We start from the raw sequence: 22,355 nt of genomic DNA, 5'->3' as shown, positions 1-22,355 counted from the left end.
CCTCTCCTGCAGATTTAGGTACCCAAATGACCAAGTTCTGGCCAATGAAATATCATAAATTGTTTACGGAGCTTCTAGGAAAAATTCTTAAAAATGGGGCTGACTCGGCTAGCCCTTCTCTCCTTTTTCTTTCCTGCCTGGAAGGCAAATTTACATGGTTACCTTCTGACCATGAAGTGACCTAGAGGTAAAAGCATAGCATGAAAAATAGCAGGAAAAGAAAACATAGATGAAGCTTGAGAAATAATGACATTGTTGAGATGATGCTATCAGTCCTGAATCTGAATGACCTACTTTAGAATTTTATGGCAAGTAAGAGAAAAATAAATGTTTATCTCGTTTAAGATGCTATTATTTCACTGGTTTGGTTTTGTATTGTTTCACATGTAGCCAAACTCAACCCCTAAACTCACAATCAGTACTTTTTTTGGAGAGAGCTATATTCAGCTTCTTGTTTTAACTGTGTATTCAACCATTTCTTTGAAAGTCCATCAAATTCTGCTTTACATATTTTGAAACTTGAAATAATTTAGTGTATCATGGTTTTTATAATTTCTTGGTAAATTGTTCTTTTTAAAAATATGAAGTATATTTACCCCATTAATGCTTTTCACCCTGAACTCTATTTTGTACACTGTTACATCTGCCTTGTTTTCGTTTGCATTTGCCTGATACATTTTCTTTTTTTTCAGCCTCAATGTCAAGTTGTTTCTGCTCTTCTGCTTTAATAGCATATACCTGTATTTTGTTTATATATCCCATAGAAGTAGTTCTGTCTTTTAATGGGAGTTTAACCCAGTCACATTTTTGTGGTTACTAATTTGTTCAGAACTATTTCTGGCACCTTATTCGTTTTCTATTTACGATGCTTTCTAGCTGTTTTATTTTTACCTCCATTACTGTCTTTTGTTGGTCTAATTAATTTTGTTTTATCTTTTTTCTTCTACTGTTTTAAAACTAACACATTCCATTTCTCTTCTGGTGGTTACCCTTAAATGTTTAATATGTATGCGTAAATTTACATTTTTCCAACAACATATAGAGTTCATCAGTGTTCATATCTTCTCCCTACCTCTATCCTTAAATAAAAAATAGAACTCTAGTAAACTTTTATTTTTCTCATTTATCTTTCCACCCTTATCCCATATTGACATCATCTGGAATTTCAGTACAAGATTTTAAAATTTTTATAAGTTATACATATTTACACTTGAGTTTCACTAATTACTTTGGTCACCACTACCAGTGGAAGAACAATTATATTTTTCATTGAGGCTTTCCCTCTGGACTATTTTCAGGAAGAATGGGGAAAGATAAAAAAGTGTGCCACCAGCAGTTAGCTCTCTGGGTGCGATGCTCCTTGTTCTTCATGGGCATCAAGAACCACCCAGGGGACCTGCCTATCTCTCTCACCTAAACTTCCATATTCAGTGCTTCCACCTGGAGGCAGTCATTCCATTGCTGATGGCTGGCCATCCATACAGTGGATATAAGATGAACAGGGTTAAGTAAACTAACTACCACTGAGGTAACGCAACCAATTACCTTACTCATCATCCATATACCTTTATCTTGTAGAACGGTATTCTCCTATGCATGTCCTGGGCAATAATTTCCCTCTTCAATCCAATCTTGTTATTTTCCTCCAGGGATTTCTCACAGTTTTGGATCTACAGGGCTTGGTATTTTAAAATATCTTTTTCTATTATTTTTAGGAATAAGGGGACAGGTTACAGTATATAATCAGAATGCCATATTGAAACACCTTTAAATTTTTTAGACCTTGAGTTTGCACTAATGGCTGATTTAATACATTTATAACACACACACACACACACACATACACACACCTCTGTGTCTTAAGGGTAGTACATTTATTATTACATTTAATGCAAGCAGGTATTTAATTTATACTACTAAAAGAGAGACACCTACCTGTGTATCATTTTCTTTTTGTCTAAAGTCCATATTGGCAAGCTTTGACTGCTTCACAGAACTTTCTTCTTTTATATCTAGATTGTTAAATAGTACTACTTTAAATCAATTCTGGAAACAGAATCAAGTATCTTCCCCAATATTTAACCTAAACTTGTAACTTAGAAAATCAAGTCTACATGAATTTTTAGTTTAAATTAAAATACGGAATTATGAAATTATTTTAAAACTCTTAATTCCTTACTATATAATAGCTTTACAATAACTATGAAAATGAAATGACAAAAGACCACCTGACAAATCTGTACCTTCATAATGGGTTACCAAAGAAGGCAGAGTGGTTGAGGAGACAAAGAAACCAGCCAGTGTAGTTAATCTAATACAATGTATTAGGTTGGTGCAAAAGTAATCATGATTTTTGCCATTACTTTTAAAGCCAAAACCAATATGTAATGGTAAATGCCATTAAATTTTAATTAAAAGCAATGGCAAAAACCGTGATTACATTTGCACCAACCTAATAGTTAATTTAATCTGCAGAGCCACTGAATGAAACTTGATTCAAATATCTCAGTGACGGCCGGGCGCGGTGGCTCACGCTTGTAATCCCAGCACTTTGGGAGGCCGAGGCGGGCGGATCACGAGGTCAGGAGATCGAGACCACAGTGAAACCCCGTCTCTACTAAAAATACAAAAAAATTAGCCAGGCGTAGTGGCGGGAGCCTGTAGTCCCAGCTACTCGGAGAGGCTGAGGCAGGAGAATGGCGTGAACCCGGGAGACGGAGCTTGCAGTGAGCCGAGATTGCGCCACTGCACTCCAGCCTGGGCGACAGAGTGAGACTCCGTCTCAAAAAAAAATTTTTTTAATTAAAAAATTAAAAAATTAAAAAAAAAAACTCAGTGACTAAGTTACAGATACTATTAGCATAAGTCTTTTACCTGCCTAAGTCACACATATTGATAATCAACTCCTCAAATGAAAAATATGTAACTTTTCATCCTCCTCTAACAGCTGTGCAACCAGGCCAGAACACTTTTTTTGAAATTTATTGTGTGAATAATTCCTTTCTCAAAGAGAAAAAAGTTAGGTATAGAAGACGTATTTTGTTTGCTCTCAGAAAGATTCAAAGCAGTACTTTCTTGAGTTTATAGGTCTCCAGTATTGTTTTTACCTACACCAAATGATAAAATTGCTTCCTTCTATTTCTTCTGTGTGTTTACAAAAAAAATGATGTTTTTGAATAATAAACAGATATTATACCTGCAACTCTTGGTTCTGAAGAATGCATCTTTATTGGTCTTACTAATTTCTGAGATTCATAAGGAAGAAATAATTGACTGCTTTGAGTTTTATTCAATGCAAGTACATGCTCATCTATTTCAAAAATTCTAAAGAGAAAGGTGAATTACATTAAATATTAGATAAGTTAAAATTAACATATTTTAATGCTAGGAGGCATATTTAGATACTATATAATAAAACCCCTCATTTTTCAGATAATAAAACTGAGTTCCAAAGAATTTAATAGACTTGCCCAAAATGACTGAATTACTTAGTAGTGGTGTCAGAGCAAAAACACACTTCCCCTGATTAAATTCAATGCTCTTCTCAATATAGTTCACCCTTATTTTTAAAATATAATCATTGCAAAAGACTTTCTACACATGTCAAAAACATTTTAAGCCAAAACTTGTAACTACAAATAGCATGCTTCAGATTTCATGGTACTTTAAACTTTAAAAAGACATATTCAGAAATAAATCAACCAACATGAATACAGAAATTGTTAAAACAGTATTATAATCATAAATGGGTCTTTTAAGTGTTTTACTGAAAGAATAGTTTTCACTAAATTTTACCTAAATTGAAGAAATAGAATAAACACTGTCAGAATATATATTGAGTTAAAAATGACTAAATATTTATATGTTTCTGTCAATACATGGAATTTTTCTTAAAGGCGGTCAATAAAGTAAAATTCTGTCTATTTACCTATTTTTTCAATTAACTTCATTATAAAATTAAAGACACACTTACACTGAATGTGGTACATAGGAGTGGAGGAATCGAGAAAATAACACATCCAAAAAAAGTAGGATCAGGGAAATTAACCCGACAGAAGAGTGTGTTGAAAAATCAGATTAAGGGCCATGCAACTTGAGGAAAGGAGTTTCAGAAGAATGAAAAAGGATATTAAGTAGGGGGAAGAAGTAAAAGTTGATCAGAAATAGCAATAGTAATACATCTATTTTTCTGTCATACAATAACAGGCAGAGTCCATCTATTTTTTTTTTTTTTTGCCTCTATCACTGATCTCTATTTTATCACCATTAAAACGAAAGCCAAGGAAATATGATGCCACACATTTAGTAGCATGCTTTGACTCATCTTCACTCTATAGCAAAGGAAGAATTGGTCAAGGTGGACAGGGTGATAAAAAAGTAAATACCTTGGTATTCCCACCATTGTTTCTGTTTTACTCCTATTGCTGGTCCATCATGGAAAACACTGGACGAATTATACAACTGACAGGTTCTAGAACAGCAGATATGCTGCTGCTACTGTATTTCTCTTTACACATTATCCTCAGCCTTACTAAATAACAAGCAGATTTTAGTATGAGCTCATAATATTTGTTAATAATATTTTTCATAAGAAATTAATAGAAAATAGCCTGCACAACAAAATTTACAGATACTGTGTAAATATTAGTGGTTTGGGATGGAATATAGAATCAAACTTTTAGATGCAAAATATCTGTTCACATAAAATTTTAAAGGTAACCTATACCTTTCTTTTAGTTCTTTTCTGTTTTCTGTATTTTTGTTCTTTTCTTCCAGAGTTTCTGAAAGAGCCTTAGTTTCATAATGCCTAGATATCTGCTAAAAAGACAAATGGGAACACAAAACAAAATAATTACTTGCAAAGCAGTAAAAAAGATATGCTTTATCTTATGTTTTTTCTATATAATCATAAGATTCATATTTTTTATAGTATTTACTGTCTTCTATTTACTGTTATTAAAACAAAAACAAAATTAACAATAAATCACACCCTTTTAACTTCTCCTTACAATTCCATTGGCAAATGTAGATTTTAATGAACTCCCATCTTTTTAAAAACAGATAATCATAAGCAAAGTAGACACTGATTCCTTACATAAGGACACAGTTACCATATATTTTAAAGGAAATGGCATCTACTTTCTTCTGTTTACTAAAATGATATTACTGTTATTTGGTACCTCATACTTAATGAATGATAAGTATACAATATTTAACAGAATTTTCAAAAATTTAGAAAATCACGTATTATATTCAAATTTTTCTCAGAATTTGGAAGCGACTTTGATGGGTTATCATAGCTATGTAAATAAAAGCCACAATTTCATGGATGACATCCAAATGTATCCAAGAAAACTTTAAAGGCTAAACTAGTTCTAGCCTAGCTCGCTAAAGATTATAGTCATATATTTTTCAAGTTCAAATTCTTTATTTACTACCTTTTTAAAAAACACTGGCGTAGATCTTTTAATGCCTTTAAAATCCTGTTACTATGTTGCATCTTATTCCTTCCTCATGTTCTCTCCTCAGACCTCAAAGAAAGCTAAACTATTCCCCAAGATATACTCAGTACCTAAATAGATTAAATTATATATAAATTAATATAAAATATATTAATAAAATTAATAAAAAATATATAAATTAATATATTCAGTACCTAAAATACCTTTTGGCTCCAAAGGTAATGTAAACTATCTTAAACTTTTCTCCATATGAGGCTCTTTAAAAATAGCTCTTCTAAAACTGTCAACTAACATACCATTATACTTATACATTAATACACATATTAGAAATATATAACAAAATATATACCTGGTTTAAATAATTAATTTCTATTTCCATTTCATCTACTTCTTTCTTCAATTCAGATGAACTTTTGGTAAGACTGCTGGCATGTTTAAGAATATCTTGTGTTTCACATCTCAAATTAACACTTTTTATGTTAAGGAACTATGTCATATAAGTAAATTTTATATTTATAATATATGTACCATATCAGAAATGATTAACACTATGTGACATAATTTATATGTACATACCATATAAATAGTAAGCAATATTAAAAACAGTATCTGAAAACAGGAGAATAATATAAACATTTGGCAGACTAACAAAGATAATTTATTGTTTATGTTATATATTGAGCTTAAAAAAATATTTCATACAAAATATTTGTTAGGATTATTTCAGTTAAGTATTTTCACAGGGTAGGTTTTTTTTTTTGCTTTTCAAATCAAAGTTCATTGTGTCACTTGGCATAACTAATAAAACATAATTCAGGCCCAAATTTAACTTCTTACACTTTCATTATTTATTTGTTCAAAGACAATATTAAAAATATACCCATTTCAAGCCAACAACAGTATGCTGGAGAAAAACAAAATCGACCAAATTTCCCTTTTCTTGCTCTGTAAGGCTCATCAGTGTACCCTACAGAACTCAAAAGAGAGGCAGATCTTCGATTTGGACTTTCTGCTTGAACTGGATTTATGCCCAATTTCAAGTAAAAAATCCTCAACTATTAATAGACATTCCACGTGGTTGTTAGCTAATACAATGTCCTAAATTACAATCCATTTAGGAGAATTTGAAAATGATAGAATAGTGACAGTTAACAAGAATTCCAGAGAAAATTAATCAGGGCTTTCCTATTCTGCCTTAAAATATGCATGATTTATATGCTAGAATATAAAATTTCAAGTGAATCATGATTTATAAGTCTATTGTTATCAAGTCTCCATTAAAATGTTAGATACAGATAATTAAATCCTAATCTTCAAATCTTCCTGCCTCCATTCACCTCTTCCTGTTTGTCATGCAACCTTATATCTCATCCCATTCCACATCCACCTCCCTAAACCCTTGCTATGCCTTCAGCGTCTACTAACTTTTGCCCCTTCCCACTGAGAAGTTAAAGCACAAATGGGCAGCAAATGAACAACAAAAAACAGAAGAGACTAAAACCAAAACATGGAAAAAGCTAGCAGCAGAAGAGTTAAAAGGATGGTTTAGAATGAAGCAGACAGAAAGCAAGGTAGAATGTAGGGATAAAGAAGACTTAGTACTAACAGTGGAGTTATAATCTGATAGGAAAGCATATGAAGGATTGTGGAGGTTGAAAGAGGATTAAAGTTTCAAGTTCATCATCAGGGAAGATCTCTCTGACAAACAGGTGAGACTTAGGCCAATTAAGAATTACTTAGGCATCTATTACAGTGGTACTGTATTAGAATTATTTGTTTACATGTCTGTCTTCCCTACTAAACTCTGAGCTCCTTGGAAGAGAGCTCTGTATCGTCTTCAGTATTGCCTGGCACAAGGTAGGTTCCCAATGACAAATGAATGAATAAATGTAACTCACCTCCTTTGCACCTTCCATTCTAACAAGTAATAATCAAGCAATTTAACTGGAATTTTCATTGGTAAGACAGACCAATATGACATTTTCATTGGTTTGGTTCCTAAGACACACCACTTAAACCCAAATACATATGCCATTTTATTTTCACCAAAGTTGCTTGCTTCTGATCACATATACATGAAAATGAATCCAAGATGACCTTTAAAATTACCTTTAAAATATTTTAATTAAACATAAAACAAATCCATGTTATTTTCACAAAGGAAACACAGTAACAATTAAAATACAAAATAATGCTTATCTAATAAAAATTGTAAGTACAAATACTATTGTGGATACATGTTTAATGTCCATTTAGTAAGTGATGGAAAGGGAGCAGGCACTGAAAAACAAAGTCACAGCATAAGCTGATTATTATATTCTTTTCATTACAAAGATATCATAATTAAAACAATATAACAAAAATAATACCTCGAAATTTCATAAAAATTGTTTCATTCATTTTTAATTGTTCAGTACATGCCAACACTCTGCTTTGAATTTCTTCATGTTCTTTTTTCTTCTCATAATATTCACATGAAAAGGGTGTTTCTGAGTATTTTAGTTGGTACTGCTTCAAAACTTCTTTATACTGACATATATAATCATGATACATTTCTCTGTAAAATTAAAACAAATGATGTCTATATAACAACAGATCTAAAAACTTTGTAAATACACTGTTAAAGTCTACTAAATTAAGCATAAAAGGCAAATCAAATGTCTTCTTATTCTTGCTTCCCTCAATATTGTCTGCCCTTTAGACTTTCCTTAACTCCACCACACTTCTCAACTTGAGTCTTTTTCTTCATTACCTGAGTGATTCACTTCTTAATTCTATTCAATTTAACTCCTACTCCCACCATTTTAATGACGCTATTCTTCCTAAGGTCACCAATGATCACATTTGTACAACTGAATGATCTCTTTTTAGTACTCATCCTAATTGACACTGCAGAACCTGGTTCTTCTGATGACTTACACCTTGTGGAACCTCTCTCCTCCCCGGCTTCTGAGTCTCTACTCTCCCCAGCTCAGCTACTTCTATAACCATATCTTTTTAATCTTCAATTTTCATTAGCTAAAATTATCACATGAAGTCATGTTCTATGTATTAGAACTCTGTGTTCACCATCATGTATATACCCCGTAACTATTTTATGAAGAAAATTTTATCACAGCTTAGAAGAACTCCTCTAGTCCAGCTCCAGTAGTAGTGGATGGTCATCTATTTAGGCACAAATCTTGAGTGAGACAGTTAATTCTTGCAAAAGGACATTAACCTTTTTTACTTTTTTCTTTTTTATTATACTTTAAGTTTTAGGGTACATGTGCACAACGTGCAGGTTTGTTATATATGTATACATGTGCCATGTTGGTGTGCTGCACCCATTAACTCGTCATTTAGCATTAGGTATATCTCCTAATGCTATCCCTCGCCCCTCCCCCCACCCCACAACAGGACCCCGTGTGTGATGTTCCCCATCCTGTGTCCATGTGTTCTCATTGTTCAATTCCCACCTACGAGTAAGAACATGTGGTGTTTAGTTTTTTGTCTTTGCAATAGTTTGCTGAGAATGATGGTTTCCAGCTTCATCCATGTGCCTACAAAGGACATGAACTCATCCTTTTTTATGGCTGCATAGTATTCCATGGTGTATATGTGCCACATTTTCTTAATCCAGTCTATCATTGTTGGACATTTGGGTTGGTTCCAAGTCTTTGCTATTGTGAACAGTGCCGCAATAAACATACGTGTGCATGTGTCTTTATAGCAGCATGATTTATAATCCTTTGGGTATAGACTCAGTAATGGGATGGCTGGGTCAAATGGTATTTCTAGTTCTAGATCCCTGAGGAATCGCCACACTGCCTTCCACAATGGTTGAACTAGATTACAGTCCCACCAACAGTGTAAAAGTGTTCCTATTTCTCCACATCCTCTCCAGCACCTGTTGTTTCCTGACGTTTTAATGATCGCCATTCTAACTGGTGTGAGATGGTATCTCATTGTGGTTTTGATTTGCATTTCTCTGATGGCCAGTGATGATGAGCATTTTTTCATGTGTCTTTTGGCTACATAAATGTCTTCTTTTGAGAAGTGTCTGTTCTCATATCCTTTGCCCATTTTTTGATGGGGTTGTTTGTTTTTTTCTTGTAAATTTGTTTGAGTTCATTGTAGATTCTGGATATCAGCCCTTTCTCAGATGAGTAGATTGCAAAAATTTTCTCCCATTCTGTAGGTTGCCTGTTCACTCTGATGGTAGTTTCTTTTGCTGTGCAGAAGCTCTTTAGTTTAATTAGATCTCCACTGTCAATTTTGGCTTTTGTTGCCATTGCTTTTGGTATTTTAGACATGAAGTCCTTGCCCATGCCTATGTCCTGAATGGTAATGCCTAGGTTTTCTTCCATGGTTTTTATGGTTTTAGGTCTAACATGTAAGTCTTTAATCCATCTTGAATTAATTTCTGTATAAGGTGTAAGGAAGGGATCCAGTTTCAGCTTTCTACATATGGCTAGCCAGTTTTCCCAGTAGCATTTATTAAATAGGGAATCCTTTCCCCATTTCTTTTCATCAGGTTTGTCAAAGATCAGATAGTTGTATATATGTGGCATTATTTCTGAGGACTCTGTTCTGTTCCATTGGTCTATGATTATGTTTATTGATTTGCATATGTTGAACCAGCCTTGCATCCCAGGGCTGAAGCCCACTTGATCGTGGTGGACAAGCTTTTTGATGTGCTGCTGGATTTGGTTTGCCAGTATTTTATTGAGGATTTTTGCATCAATGTTCATCATGGATATTGGTCTAAAATTGTCTTTTTTTGTTGTTTTTCTGCCAGGCTTTGGTATCAGGATGATGCTGGCCTCATAAAATGAGTTAGGGAGGATTCCCTCTTTTTCTGTCGATTGGAATAGTTTCAGAAGGAATGGTACCAGCTCCTCCTTGTACCTCTGGTAGAATTCGGCTGTGAATCCATCTGGTTCTGGACTTTTTTTGGTTGGTAAGCTATTAATTATTGCCTCAATTTCAGAGCCTGTTGTTGGTCTATTCAGAGATTCAACTTCTTCCTGGTTTAGTCTTGGGAGAGTGTATGTGTCGAGGAATTTATCCATTTCTTCTAGATTTTCTAGTTTATTTGCACAGAGGTGTTTATAGTATTCTCTGATGGTAGTTTGTATTTCTGTGGGATCGGTGGTGATATCCCCTTTTTCATTTTTTATTGCATCTATTTGATTCTTCTCTCTTTTCTTCTTTATTAGTCTTGCTAGCGGTCTATCAATTTTGTTTATCTTTTCAAAAAACCAGCTCCTACACAAAAAACCCTTCAAAGAACCTTTTTTTCTTATTTGACCTGTGCTCGATTCTACAGGAATCAAAATTACGATGGTCTATGGGCCAAATCTAATCTGCCACCTATTTTTGTACAGCCCACGAACTATGAATGATTTTTACATGTTTAAATGATTGAAAAAAATCAAAAGAATATTCCATAACACATTAAAATTATATGAAATTTAAACTTCAATGTCCATAAATAAAGTTTTATTAGACCATAGCTCATTTATTTACATATTATCTGAAATTCTCTGGTGCCATAATAGCAGAGTTGAGTAGTCATGGCAGATGTTGGCCCACAAAGGTTAAAATATTAATACTTACTATCTGGTCCTTTACCAAAAAAGCTTGCCAACTCTAATCAAAAACATTGAAAATGTTAAATCCAGTTCTTTATAGAAAATGTATTCTTAAATCTTCTTTTTGCCCAATTCTTATCAAATACTTAGTTTCAAAAAAATTCATAGAAAAATTTTTGAAAATATATGGTCCTTACATTCCTCAAGATTTTCTCATTTCTTGGATCAAGGTATACTCTATGGGGGAGTTTCTTAAAAGATACTCTAATGATTATCTCACCTTAGCAGATTAGAGAAGAGCAAGTCTTCAAAAACTGCACACACGAGAAGAAAAGTAAGGATAACAGCCCTGTGCTAGTCAGTGGGTCTGAATCTTAAGAAAGTTTTAATTTCTGAATATTACTAAACTGTCCCCTTTAGCAAGGAAAAGCAGTTGAGCCCCAAACAAGCTCCTATTCCTCTAAATGCATATTTGCTAATTAAGACCCACTTACTATTTAATCGCTTGGGAAAAATGGTCCAGGGAAGAAATACCTATAAGAAAATTAAGCCTGGGTCACCAGTTCCAGGTGAGATGAATATACCACATCCACCCTATTCATACTGTATATTCATGCTCACTCTTCTAACATACTCCATATAGAAACTCTGGCAGAGCCTAGCATAGCTAAGTCATAGTTAAACAAGAGTCATTATTATCTCATCTGTGCCAGCAATACTATTTTTCATGAATGACTTGAACAGGGATGGGAGATTAGGAGAAACAAGCAACTAACTGGTGCCTCTACTTCCTCCATTATCCATGAAACCAACAAATGAGTTATTTTCCATTTATAAATGCCTGGTATTGAAGCATCAATTCAATTAAGCTATGTTGCTGGTTTAAGAAAGAATGACGAGTTAATGGGTGCAGGAAATCAACATGGCACATGGATACATATGTAACAAACCTGCACATTGTGCACATGTACCCTAAAACCTAAAGTATAATAAAAAAAAAAAAGAAAAGAAACAGACAACTGTTTTCACTTTAATACCTTCAGTTAGCTCACAGAAGTCCTCTATAACAAACACTGTCAGAGAAGCACATATTTTAACTGGTTTGCTTTAGCCTCTCACAGAATCATTTTTAAGAATTAATGTTTTATAGTCATGACTTACATTGATAGATGTTATAAGCAGTTATATATATTGTGTTTGGGGCTGGCGGAGGTCACTGAAGCACACTGCACAATTTCCCCTTTAGAGGACCCAGAGATTTCTCTCAAACCTCAGGAAAAGCCTCTACTTATCCTAAGCAATTGACCTGTTTTTTTAAATGAATATTATGAATCCCACACTGATTGTATTTCCACAATGCCTTGACTACTAGGAATTTGAAAGCTTAATTCATGCCTATATCTAACAAATGTGCGGGATACATAGTACGAATTTCTAACTTCATCAAAGGCTTCAACTTCCTGTATTTTCCTTACTTCCCTGCAGCCTTGATTTTTAATCTAGTTTCTTTAAACACTATCCTTTCAAGATGATTATTTAGTCAAATCATCTAAAATCCTTTTTTAAATGAAGCAGGACGTATAAATGACAAGACAAGTCTCCTTCACTGATCCCACCCTCTGCCTACCCTCTAGATGATGGTGTACTCCAGCTTTCTCCTCTTTTTGCTCCATACATTTCCATGGGCAATCTCATGTATTTCCATGATTTCGAAAAGAAGTCCATATCTATAACTTTAGTCCCTACCTTTTCTTAAGACTTGTCTTTGAATATATAGAGTATTGCATTCTAGATTTTGCATATATGTTTTAGTTACAATATAAAAATAGATACTGCTCTCATCCAATTATATTAAAAATAAAAACATTTCAATGTTTTATATTAGGTGAAATTTTTATGCTATATAATGTGTTCAAAGTCTCTTGCCTTGTTTCATTACATTCACTAATTACATTTAATCCTCAAGACAATGTGATTATACATATAATAAAATAAATTCATACAATTATTGGTGTTTCTCTATTAGAATATAACCACTCCATTAAATCAGCTAAGAAACAGAAGTTTGATATAAAATACCATTCGAATATCAATATCCCAAATTTGTTATAAGCTAATTCTACAGGTAACTGTTCCCCCAGATGTTTGCCTAAACAGTTCACTCATAAAGACCATTAATTGATGGACTCTGCTATAATAATTGCTACTGAGAAACAGTTTATATCTAAGGCCATATGTAAATATGTCTAGGGTTAGAGAGAGCTTTTTTTTATTATTATTATTATACTTTAGGTTTTAGGGTACATGTGCACAATGTGCAGGTTTGTTACATAGAGAGAGCTTTATAACAAGTAGGTAGACCTTCCACTGCACCCAAGGAGTCCAAAATACTACATTTACTTAAAAATAAAAACTCCTGGCCGGGCGTGGTGGCTCACGCCTGTAATCCCAGCACCAAGGCCAAGACGGGTGGATCACAAGTTCAGGAGATTGAGACCAGCCTGGCTAACACGGTGAAACCCCGTCTCTACTAAAAATACAAAAAATTAGCCAGGCACAGTGGCGGGCGCTTGTAGTCCCAGCTACTCGGAAAGGCTGAGGCAGGAGAATGGCATGAACCTGGGAGGCAGAGCTTGCAGTGAGCCGAGATTGTGCCACTGCACTCCAGCCTTGGGGACAGAGCAAGACTCCATCTCGAAAAAAAAAAAAAGAAAAAACTCCTCGAGTACACAATGTCTACATTTTTCAATTGACATTCTTACACACCATGTCCTAATAATACAAACTTATAGAATTGATAAACTTTATATATGTACTATACTTGTCTTTTTCAATAGTTTCTTGATAAACAGTAAATTGGTCCTGCATATAATCTTCATGTTTACGGAAAACATCACATGTTGGCTTCCAACTATAGAAAAAAATATATTTGTAATTAGCAACTTAGAATGATAATCAAATTGATAGAGATAATAAAAAAATGAACATAATCATTTAAAGAGAAATGAATATTTCTCTTCCTGGAGAAAACAAACTACATCAAGAAAAGTATTTCCATCTCATATCACTCCCACTACCTCCATTCATGGACTATTATGCTCAAATATCAATATTCACAAATTTTTATATTAAACTTGTTTTTGAACCATTACTAGGGAAGGAGCAAATGTGACATGGCTGGATTGCATATTGCTACTGCATTTCTATTATACATTTTGTAACACTCCAATATCAGCCTTTCTTTCTCATCACATTTCTAAGATTTTGGTCAAAAAAATTCTTTTGGAGTAAGCATTCAAAGAACTAGAGTAAGGGCTAAAGAGAGGTTTTTTGCTCCTTTAACACTTAGAAAACAGGTGTCACATCATCCTGAATTACAAAAAAAGAGAAACCAGAGCAAATGAATTACAAAATCAGACAATACGAATATAACAAATATTCATCTTATACATTTTTTATTATGTAACTTGAAAGAATATTACCAATACAAAAAAATATAAAAATTAATATATACCATGGTGGCTTCCAGTCTAAGTATTTTTCAAATATTTCCCTTTTTTTTCTAACATTTTTTTCAGATTCAAAAAGTATACATGCCCAATTTGGAAGCACAGAAAAGTATATGTAAGAAAATAACTATTAATCATATTCTCAATATTGAATAATGACTATTATTGTTTGAATAAACTGTTTCCAGATGTTACTATAATTATACATTTTAACATCATTGAGAGCTTACCCTCCTTTATCACTTAGTAACAGAACTTGTACTTAAATATTTGTCTGAATTTCTGATCATTTCCTTAGAAAATATTCTCCAAAATGAAATTAGAAGATCAAAAATTATACATACATATATTCTCAATATTTTTAAATGTCATAAATACTCATGGTCATAAACATAGCAACAGTAGACACCGGAAACTAGTAGAGGGGGAAGAGGTGAAAAACTACTGAGTACTATGCTCGCTACCTGGGTGATGGGATCAGTCATACTCTAAACCTCTGCATCACACAATATACCTATCTCATAAACTTGCACATGTGCCCCTGAATCTAAAATAAAAATTGGAATTATTTTAAAATTCCATAAAACATACATGTTCATTGAGAAGGTATTCACTATAAGCCTTTTGATGTACATCCTTCTAGACTTGTTGTAATTATATATAAATATACAATTACTAAATTAGCTTAATATTATGAATATTGTTTTTTAATCTGCTTTGACCAATTTGTAACTTTAAAAAGCAAGTTGCAGACCTTGCTTTTTAAAAACCTCCCTTTACTGTTAACATCTTCCCATGTCAATAAATATACACCTATATCACAATTTCATTGGCTGCCTAATGTTCATTCATATGGATACATCAAAACTCATTTAACCAGTTCCCTAATGCTGAACATTAGAGTTGTTCCCAATATTTCCTATCATTATAAAAAGGCTGAAATAGAACTCAACTTAATAGAAAAAATAAATAACCTGATATTTTCAATGGGCAAAGGATCTGAATAGACATTTCTCAAAGAAGAGATACAAATGGCCAACAGATATATGAAAAAATGCTCAATGCCTCTAATCATCAAGGGAATTCAAATTAAAACCAAAATAAGATATTGCCTCACTCCTGTTAGAATGGCTGTTATCAAAAAGATGAATAAGGCTGGGTGCGGTGGCCCACACCTGTAATCCCATTACTTTGGAAGGGTGAGGCAGGTAGATCACCTGAGGTCAGGAGTTCAAGACCAGCCTGGCCAACATGGTGAAACCCTGTCTCTATTAAAAATACAAAAATTAGCTGGGCATGGTGGTGCATGCCTGTAATCCCAGCTACTTGGGAGGCTGAGACAGGAGAATCGCTTAAACCTGGGAGGTGGAGGGTGGAGGTCACCGTGAGCCGAGATCCTGCCATTGCACTCCAGCCTGGGTGACAAGAGTGAAACTCCATCTCAAAAAATAAAAAAGGTGAATAACAACAAGTTTTGGGGAGGATGTGGAGAAAAGGAAACTCTTGGACACTGTTCGTGGAAGTGTAAATTAGTACAGCTACTTCAGAAAATAGTATGGCAGGTCCTCAAAAAACTAAAAATAGAATTACCATATGATCCAGCCATCCCACTTTTGAGTATTCGTCCAAAGGAAATGAAATCAGTACATTGAAGAGATATCTGCCCTCCCATGTTCATTTTAGCATTATTCATAATATCAAGGTATGGAAGCAACCTAAGTGTCCCACAAGAGATAATGAAAGTGTGGCATAGATACACTATGAAATACTATACAGCCTGAAAAAAGGTAGGAAATTCTATCATTCAAGACAACATAAATGGAACTAAAGGATGTTATGCTAAGTGAAATAAGCCAGGCAGGTAACGGCAAATACTGTATGATCTCACTTATATATAGAATCTAAAAAAGTCAATCTCATAAACAGAGAGTAGAAAGGTGGTTACCAGAGATGGGGTTGAGGTAAAGAAAAAATGGGGAAAGGGAAGATGTTGACCAAAGAATACAAAGTTTAAGTTGGAGTAGAGGAAAAAAAATTAGTGATCTACTGCACTGTATAGTGACTACAGTTAAATAATATATATTTCAAAAATGCTAGAAAAATGAGCTTTTTAACATTCTCATCACAAAAAAATAAGTTGGTAAGGTAATGATATCTTAATTAGCCTCTTTCAACAACGTATACATAGATCAAAATATCACATTGTACCTCCTAAATATACATAATTATTTTTCAATTAAAAATAAATTATAAAAATGTTCTGTGTATGGAAAAAAGAGTGACATAAACATTTGGTTGTACATTACATCTTTGAGAGGATCTCTATTTCCTTATGAAAAATTCTCAGAAATGGAATCACTTAATCAAAAACTATGCTTGGGCCAGGCGCGATGGCTCACATGTAAAATCCCAGCACTTTGGGAGGCCGCAGTGGGAGGATCACTTGAGTCCAGGAGTTTGAGACCAGCCTGGGCAACATAGTGAGACTCTATCTCTATTTTTTTTTTAAATCATGCTTATTTTTAAAGCTTTTAAAATACATACTGGCATGTCATCTAAAAGATTTATACTACTCTACACTCCTACAGTGTATGAGAGTTGATATTCTTATTTCTTGCCAGTGCTAGATGTTATTTTTTTAAATCTCAGCAAAACTCAGAGACAAAAATAATAGCATTTAATTATTACTTTAATTTAGATATTTCTGACTATTAGTAAGATTGAGCATTTCTGCACATGTATTAGACTTGTGTATTTTTTCATTTTGGTATTTACCCGTTTACCTTCTTTGCTCATTTTTCTAATAGGACTTTTGCTTTTTCTTATTAATTTCTACAAGTACTTTATGTTTTTAAACAATCCTTATTTGACACTTTTCCTAGCTTATCCTTTTGTCTTTTACATAATTATAGGGTATTTTTCTTTTTAATTTGTGTGCAGGCATATTTATCTATCATTTCCTATGTGGTTTCTGATTTTGGTGACATATTTAGAAAGACCTTCCTCTCTCAAAGATTATATAGCACTTACATTTTTCTAGTACTTTCATAGATTCTTATTTCACATTTAAATCTCATAACCAGTATGCTGAAACCATAAACTAGAGGTATTCATGAATTTAGACATATTAAAATCAACAGATCCTACTGACTCTCCTCAGATCCCAGCAGAAATTAAGCTTTTACAAAATACAGTGTATCTAGGACACGGTAGGTTCTAAGAGGAAACTATTAGTACTTTTCCACAACCCAATGCAGCTAATTGAGGAAAACCACTGGTAAAATCTACTACAATAAAACCCAAATCAAAATAAAAGAAAATGGTCAACAACATATAAGTTTTGGCTGATCAGATTATCAAAATATTTAAACACTGACAATTCCAGTGTTGGCAAGAGTATGAGGAAATAGGAACTCTCCTACACTGTTTTTTAATAATTCATTTTCTATTTATAAAAGTAATAGTCTTTATAATAAGTCAATCAATTTGTCACTGCATAAAATTTTGTTCCCATACATTGTTGGTGGGAGCACAAATTAGTATAAACTTTTTGGAGAGCAGTTTGGTATTATCGACCCAATGTTTAAATGTGCATACTCTTTAGCAATTTCACTTCTAGGAGCCCATTCTATAGCAATAGATCTCTATATGTGGAAGTATATCTGTACATGACTGGAAATAACCTAAATTTCCATTAATAGGGGAATGGCTAAATAACAGGCTACATCAATACCATAAATACCACGGAGCTGTTAAAAAGAATGAAATATATATAAAATTACATGCATAGTACCATTTACATTACATATTGTTAAATGTTAAAAAGCAAGTTGCAGAATGAATTGATTCCATTTTTGTAAAAAGGAAAGATAGGCCAGGCGCGGTGGCTCACGCCTGTAATCCCAGCACTTTGGGAGGCCGAGGCGGGTGGATCACGAGTTCAGGAGATGGAGACCATCCTGGCTAGCACGGTGAAACCCCGTCTCTACTGAAAATATAAAAAATTAGCCGGGCACGGTGGCGGGCGCCTGTAGTCCCAGCTACTTGGGAGGCTGAGGCAGAAGAATGGCGTGAACCCGGGAGGTAGAGCTTGCAGTGAGCAGAGATCGTGCCACTGCATTCCAGCCTGGGTGACACAGCGAGATTCTGTCTCAAAAAAAAAAAAGGAAAGATCGCTATATAGACAGGTGTGTGTGTGTGTGTGTGTGTGTGTGTGTGTGTGTGTGTGTGTGGTGTGTAATAATGATGTTGACTATTCAAGGTCTAAAAGGATATGTATGAGTCATTACCTATGCAGAGGATGACAGAGTAGGGGACGGGAACTGCAAGCAGGGAAAAACTATTTACACCATATATGTGTATATTGCTTGAATCTTTGTATTTGGTATATGTTACTTTTATAATTTCTTAAAACCAGTGGGAAAAAAGTAATGGAAAAACAAAAAGGCTTATTAAAATTTTGAATAACAAAATATTTCAAAACAAATATGATCCTAAAGTACAGCACTTATTACAATGTCCACATAAAACTAAGCACAGAAAATTTATATTTGTAGTAAGTCTTTATCCTTTTTATGTATTTGTTTCAAAACGTCTAGAGTTAACTAGTAGAATCCAGAACCTGAAGCCATGTTGAAAGAATTCTTAACATATTAAATATTTTTATTTTGAAAAACTTCAGGCTGTATTCCCTCACACAAAAATAAGATCTTGAAAATTCAAAAATGGAAATCGTTTCAAATTTATCTAATAGGAATTTTATATACTGAGCTTATTCAAAAGTTTATAGTTAGATTAAGTGGATCTGAATTAGTGAGCTCTTATAGCTGTTTAGTTCTATTTCTCTTCTGATCCTCCTATAATCCCTTTATATAGTGGCATAACAAGGCACATTAAGACTTGATTCATTAGCTAATACAGAATACTACATTGAAGGAAGTATCTTCAACTGTAAGCTCAAAAACCCTGAATAAAAGAATGTAATGAAAACTGATTCTTTCAAATACTCACTTTCTACAGTTGTCTTTAATCTCCTCACTATGTTTATAGTAATGATCAATTTCCTCATCTGTTGTATTTATAGTTTCGTGTATCCTACAAATAGTTACTTTGTTTTCTTTAATATCTTCACAGCATTCTAGAAAGAGAAAATGTTTATTTTCTTAATGTAGAAATAAGTTCAAAATAAACAAATAGGGGAAAAAATGGGTATGGCAGCTTACCTAAAACGAAGAGAGCCAGAGAATGGAGAGGAAATGAGGCTTGAGATGGGTGGGACCGTATACAAAAATGCAGAGAACCAGGGCCAGGCCTGATCCTAGAGCCAGAAGCTAAGAAGGATTTCAGTTTGGGAATGATGAGAAATAAATGTCCCTTGTACCTCATCTTTAACATAAAAGGGCTAGATTCAGTGATATCTAAGGTCAATTGTATCTTAAGATGCTATGAATTCGTGCAAACATTTATTCATTAATGACACTAATACAAGCCTTCTGTTTTTGACAAATGTAAAATTTCTATTCATCAATTCTATGTCAATTATTAAAAACGCACTTTCAACTCACTTATTTCTGTTACTAGTGATTAAATACAAGATAAAATGTACATAATTTCTTGAAAAGATTAAATTATTAATATTCTGTATTTTTTGATTGCAGAAAATATAACCAAACTCTACCTTTTCAGAACGGTTAAGAAATTTAGAACTCCATTTTTTATAGTTGTTTTGCAGGATCTTAAAATACTATACAGTACTTGTGTGATTTGCCTTGCTATTTCTCTGATCACATTATTTTTCAGAATTATTATTCCTGAAAATGTGGCATCTATCAATTTTGATCCCTGATTTCTGGTGGTTTCTATAAAGATAAAAAAATTTCACTCAACTATTTGAAATAACTTGTTATTAGAGAAAAATAACATCTCTTCCACTGCACCTAAGGGGTTATTTCTACTTAAGACAAAATTCTTCACAAAATAATTAAATGCTGAATATAGAAGTTTATTATCAAACAACTACAGTTAAGTCACATCTGTTTTGTCTAGGGTAAATAGTTTATTTGTCGCTAGAGAGAACTGACACAAAAGTTATAACGCCAACAGTAAGTTGCCCTAAACAGAGCAATTGTATGTTATATGCCATAAGGAATTAAAAGACTAAAATATCTTGATCATGCAAAGCTACTTACTATTAATTCTTTGAATCATCTCTTCTTTAGTACTCATGTCTTGCTCATACTGGAAGACTAAAATAAATAATTCTCTTGTGACTTCAATTCATTGTTAAAATATCAAATGATCATACAAAAAGCTACCTATTTTTTCACTTTATACCTACCAAATTCTAGCAAAAGTCTGTCCAAACTGACAAACAGGCTGTCATTCATCTTGGATACTATATTAAATGAAAAAAAAAATTATAAGATTTTCTGAAGTCATATGCAAAACAGGATATAGTTGGTAACGACCTTTTCAATACAGCATTCTTCACAGGAACATGTGGGCGGAGCCAGAACTGGAAGGAGAGAGGCCCCCCTGAGCCCATGGCGACATTCCCAGCCCCTTCCCGGGCCAAGCCCAACGAGCGCTTCAGAAATCGTTGTTGAGTCGGGGCACAACTTGAAGTTTTGGGGATGGGGTGGGAGGCACCCGCATAACCGCTTATGCGTGGGATTGCAACAAGCGTCCGGATCTTCCAGGGTTCACGGACACCCAGATTTCTCCACAGGATATGCCCTTTAAAGTAAACGCTCTGAATATGTCCCTTGGTGGCGTGTGTACAACCACGTGCAGCAAAATTCTAATGAAAGCCCTTCCCCAACAGCCGGGTAACCCTAGAGAAACACTGCGATTTCGCATTTACGAATTTACCACGGAGAATCAAAAAAGTGGAAGTTTTCACAGGACAGCCAATTCGCATTACAGCATAAGCCTGAGGCGGGGTTCTTGTCTACCGTGCCCCTCAGAGCCCAGGAGCCACAGCCCGTGAGCTTCCCGCAGTGGGAGTTCGCCGGCCGACTCCCACCCTCACAGCCTCCTGTCCTGGCTTCCCCTCGCCCGAGGTTGCAACACCGCATCCCCCCCATCCCCCGCCGCGCCCGCAGCCTCGGGCCGCACCAACCCGCGGGATAAGGCGACTCCAGTCGTTCTGAGGGGCAGGGCCAGCCAGCCCCCTCCCACCCACTCACACGCTCCCCCTCAGAGCCGCCGGCCCAGAGAAAAACCGCCACACGCAGCTCCCTTCCCCACGCACCTAAACAGCCCCTCTGGACCCGAACGCCCACACCCTCCCTCCCTGGGGTCCCAAACTCCACTCAGGACGCCACAGCGGATCCCGACTACAAACGGTCCCCGGAGCCCTGGCCTGGACTCGCTCAGCCCCGCCCCCACGCCCCTGGTGCCAGCCCTGAGAGACCCCGCGGAGAACGCCGCGGGAGCCGCAGATCGCGCTGAAGAGGAGCGAGATCGCGCTCTGGACGAGACCTGCGCAGCTGTAACTGCTTCTTTTTCGCGGGTGGAAGCGCGGAACAAGCCCCGTAAAACCACAGAAGTGGATGCTGGAGTTAGAGGACCCTCAAAGAAGTAGAGACCTGTCAGGGACTCTCCTGTTTTCTTGAAGACAAGTGTTTTTTAAAGCCTATTTATTCCTCTTGTAACAAGTTTTTAAAAATATTTTGGAGTACAGCAATAAATTGATATTAACTTTAACAAGAGTAAAAAATACTCGATTCAATAATCAAAATTCAATTCTGAATTCAGCATTTTTCAAAACATCTTAAAAAGCAAGCACAATTCAAATACATACTAGT

The 22,355-nt window shown here is 34.7% G+C and overlaps 1 protein-coding gene across 4 annotated transcripts in view; it reads right to left on the bottom strand.

Moving 5' to 3' along the window:
- CUNH14orf39 (chromosome unknown C14orf39 homolog) overlaps nt 1–21,880 on the bottom strand; it is a 47,075-nt gene extending 25,195 nt beyond the window's left edge. Inside the window, exons 1-11 of one of the 4 annotated variants that reach the window (XM_032180302.2) lie at nt 21,800–21,880; nt 20,885–20,941; nt 20,736–20,792; nt 19,558–19,684; nt 13,860–13,949; nt 7,832–8,019; nt 7,700–7,742; nt 5,812–5,932; nt 4,727–4,818; nt 3,197–3,324; nt 1,936–2,012 (exon numbers count right to left, since the gene is read on the bottom strand). In XM_032180302.2, the coding sequence (XP_032036193.1) occupies nt 1,936–2,012; nt 3,197–3,324; nt 4,727–4,818; nt 5,812–5,932; nt 7,700–7,742; nt 7,832–8,019; nt 13,860–13,949; nt 19,558–19,684; nt 20,736–20,792; nt 20,885–20,933 (972 nt within the window). In that variant the 5' untranslated portion in view covers nt 20,934–20,941; nt 21,800–21,880. Of the gene's footprint in view, nt 1–1,935; nt 2,013–3,196; nt 3,325–4,726; nt 4,819–5,811; nt 5,933–7,699; nt 7,743–7,831; nt 8,020–13,859; nt 13,950–19,557; nt 19,685–20,735; nt 20,793–20,884; nt 20,942–21,417; nt 21,472–21,799 lie in introns of those variants that run through there. The other 3 variants (XM_058429709.1, XM_058429707.1, XM_058429708.1) reach the window with 3 other exon arrangements.
- Nucleotides 21,881–22,355: the final 475 nt, after the last annotated feature.

This window comes from Hylobates moloch, unplaced genomic scaffold (assembly GCF_009828535.3).
Source record: "Hylobates moloch isolate HMO894 unplaced genomic scaffold, HMol_V3 SCAFFOLD_16, whole genome shotgun sequence".
In the NCBI taxonomy this organism is placed as follows: domain Eukaryota; kingdom Metazoa; phylum Chordata; class Mammalia; order Primates; family Hylobatidae; genus Hylobates; species Hylobates moloch.
Note: the sequence above shows the minus strand (reverse complement) of the source record. Positions and strands in the feature narration are given on the sequence as shown.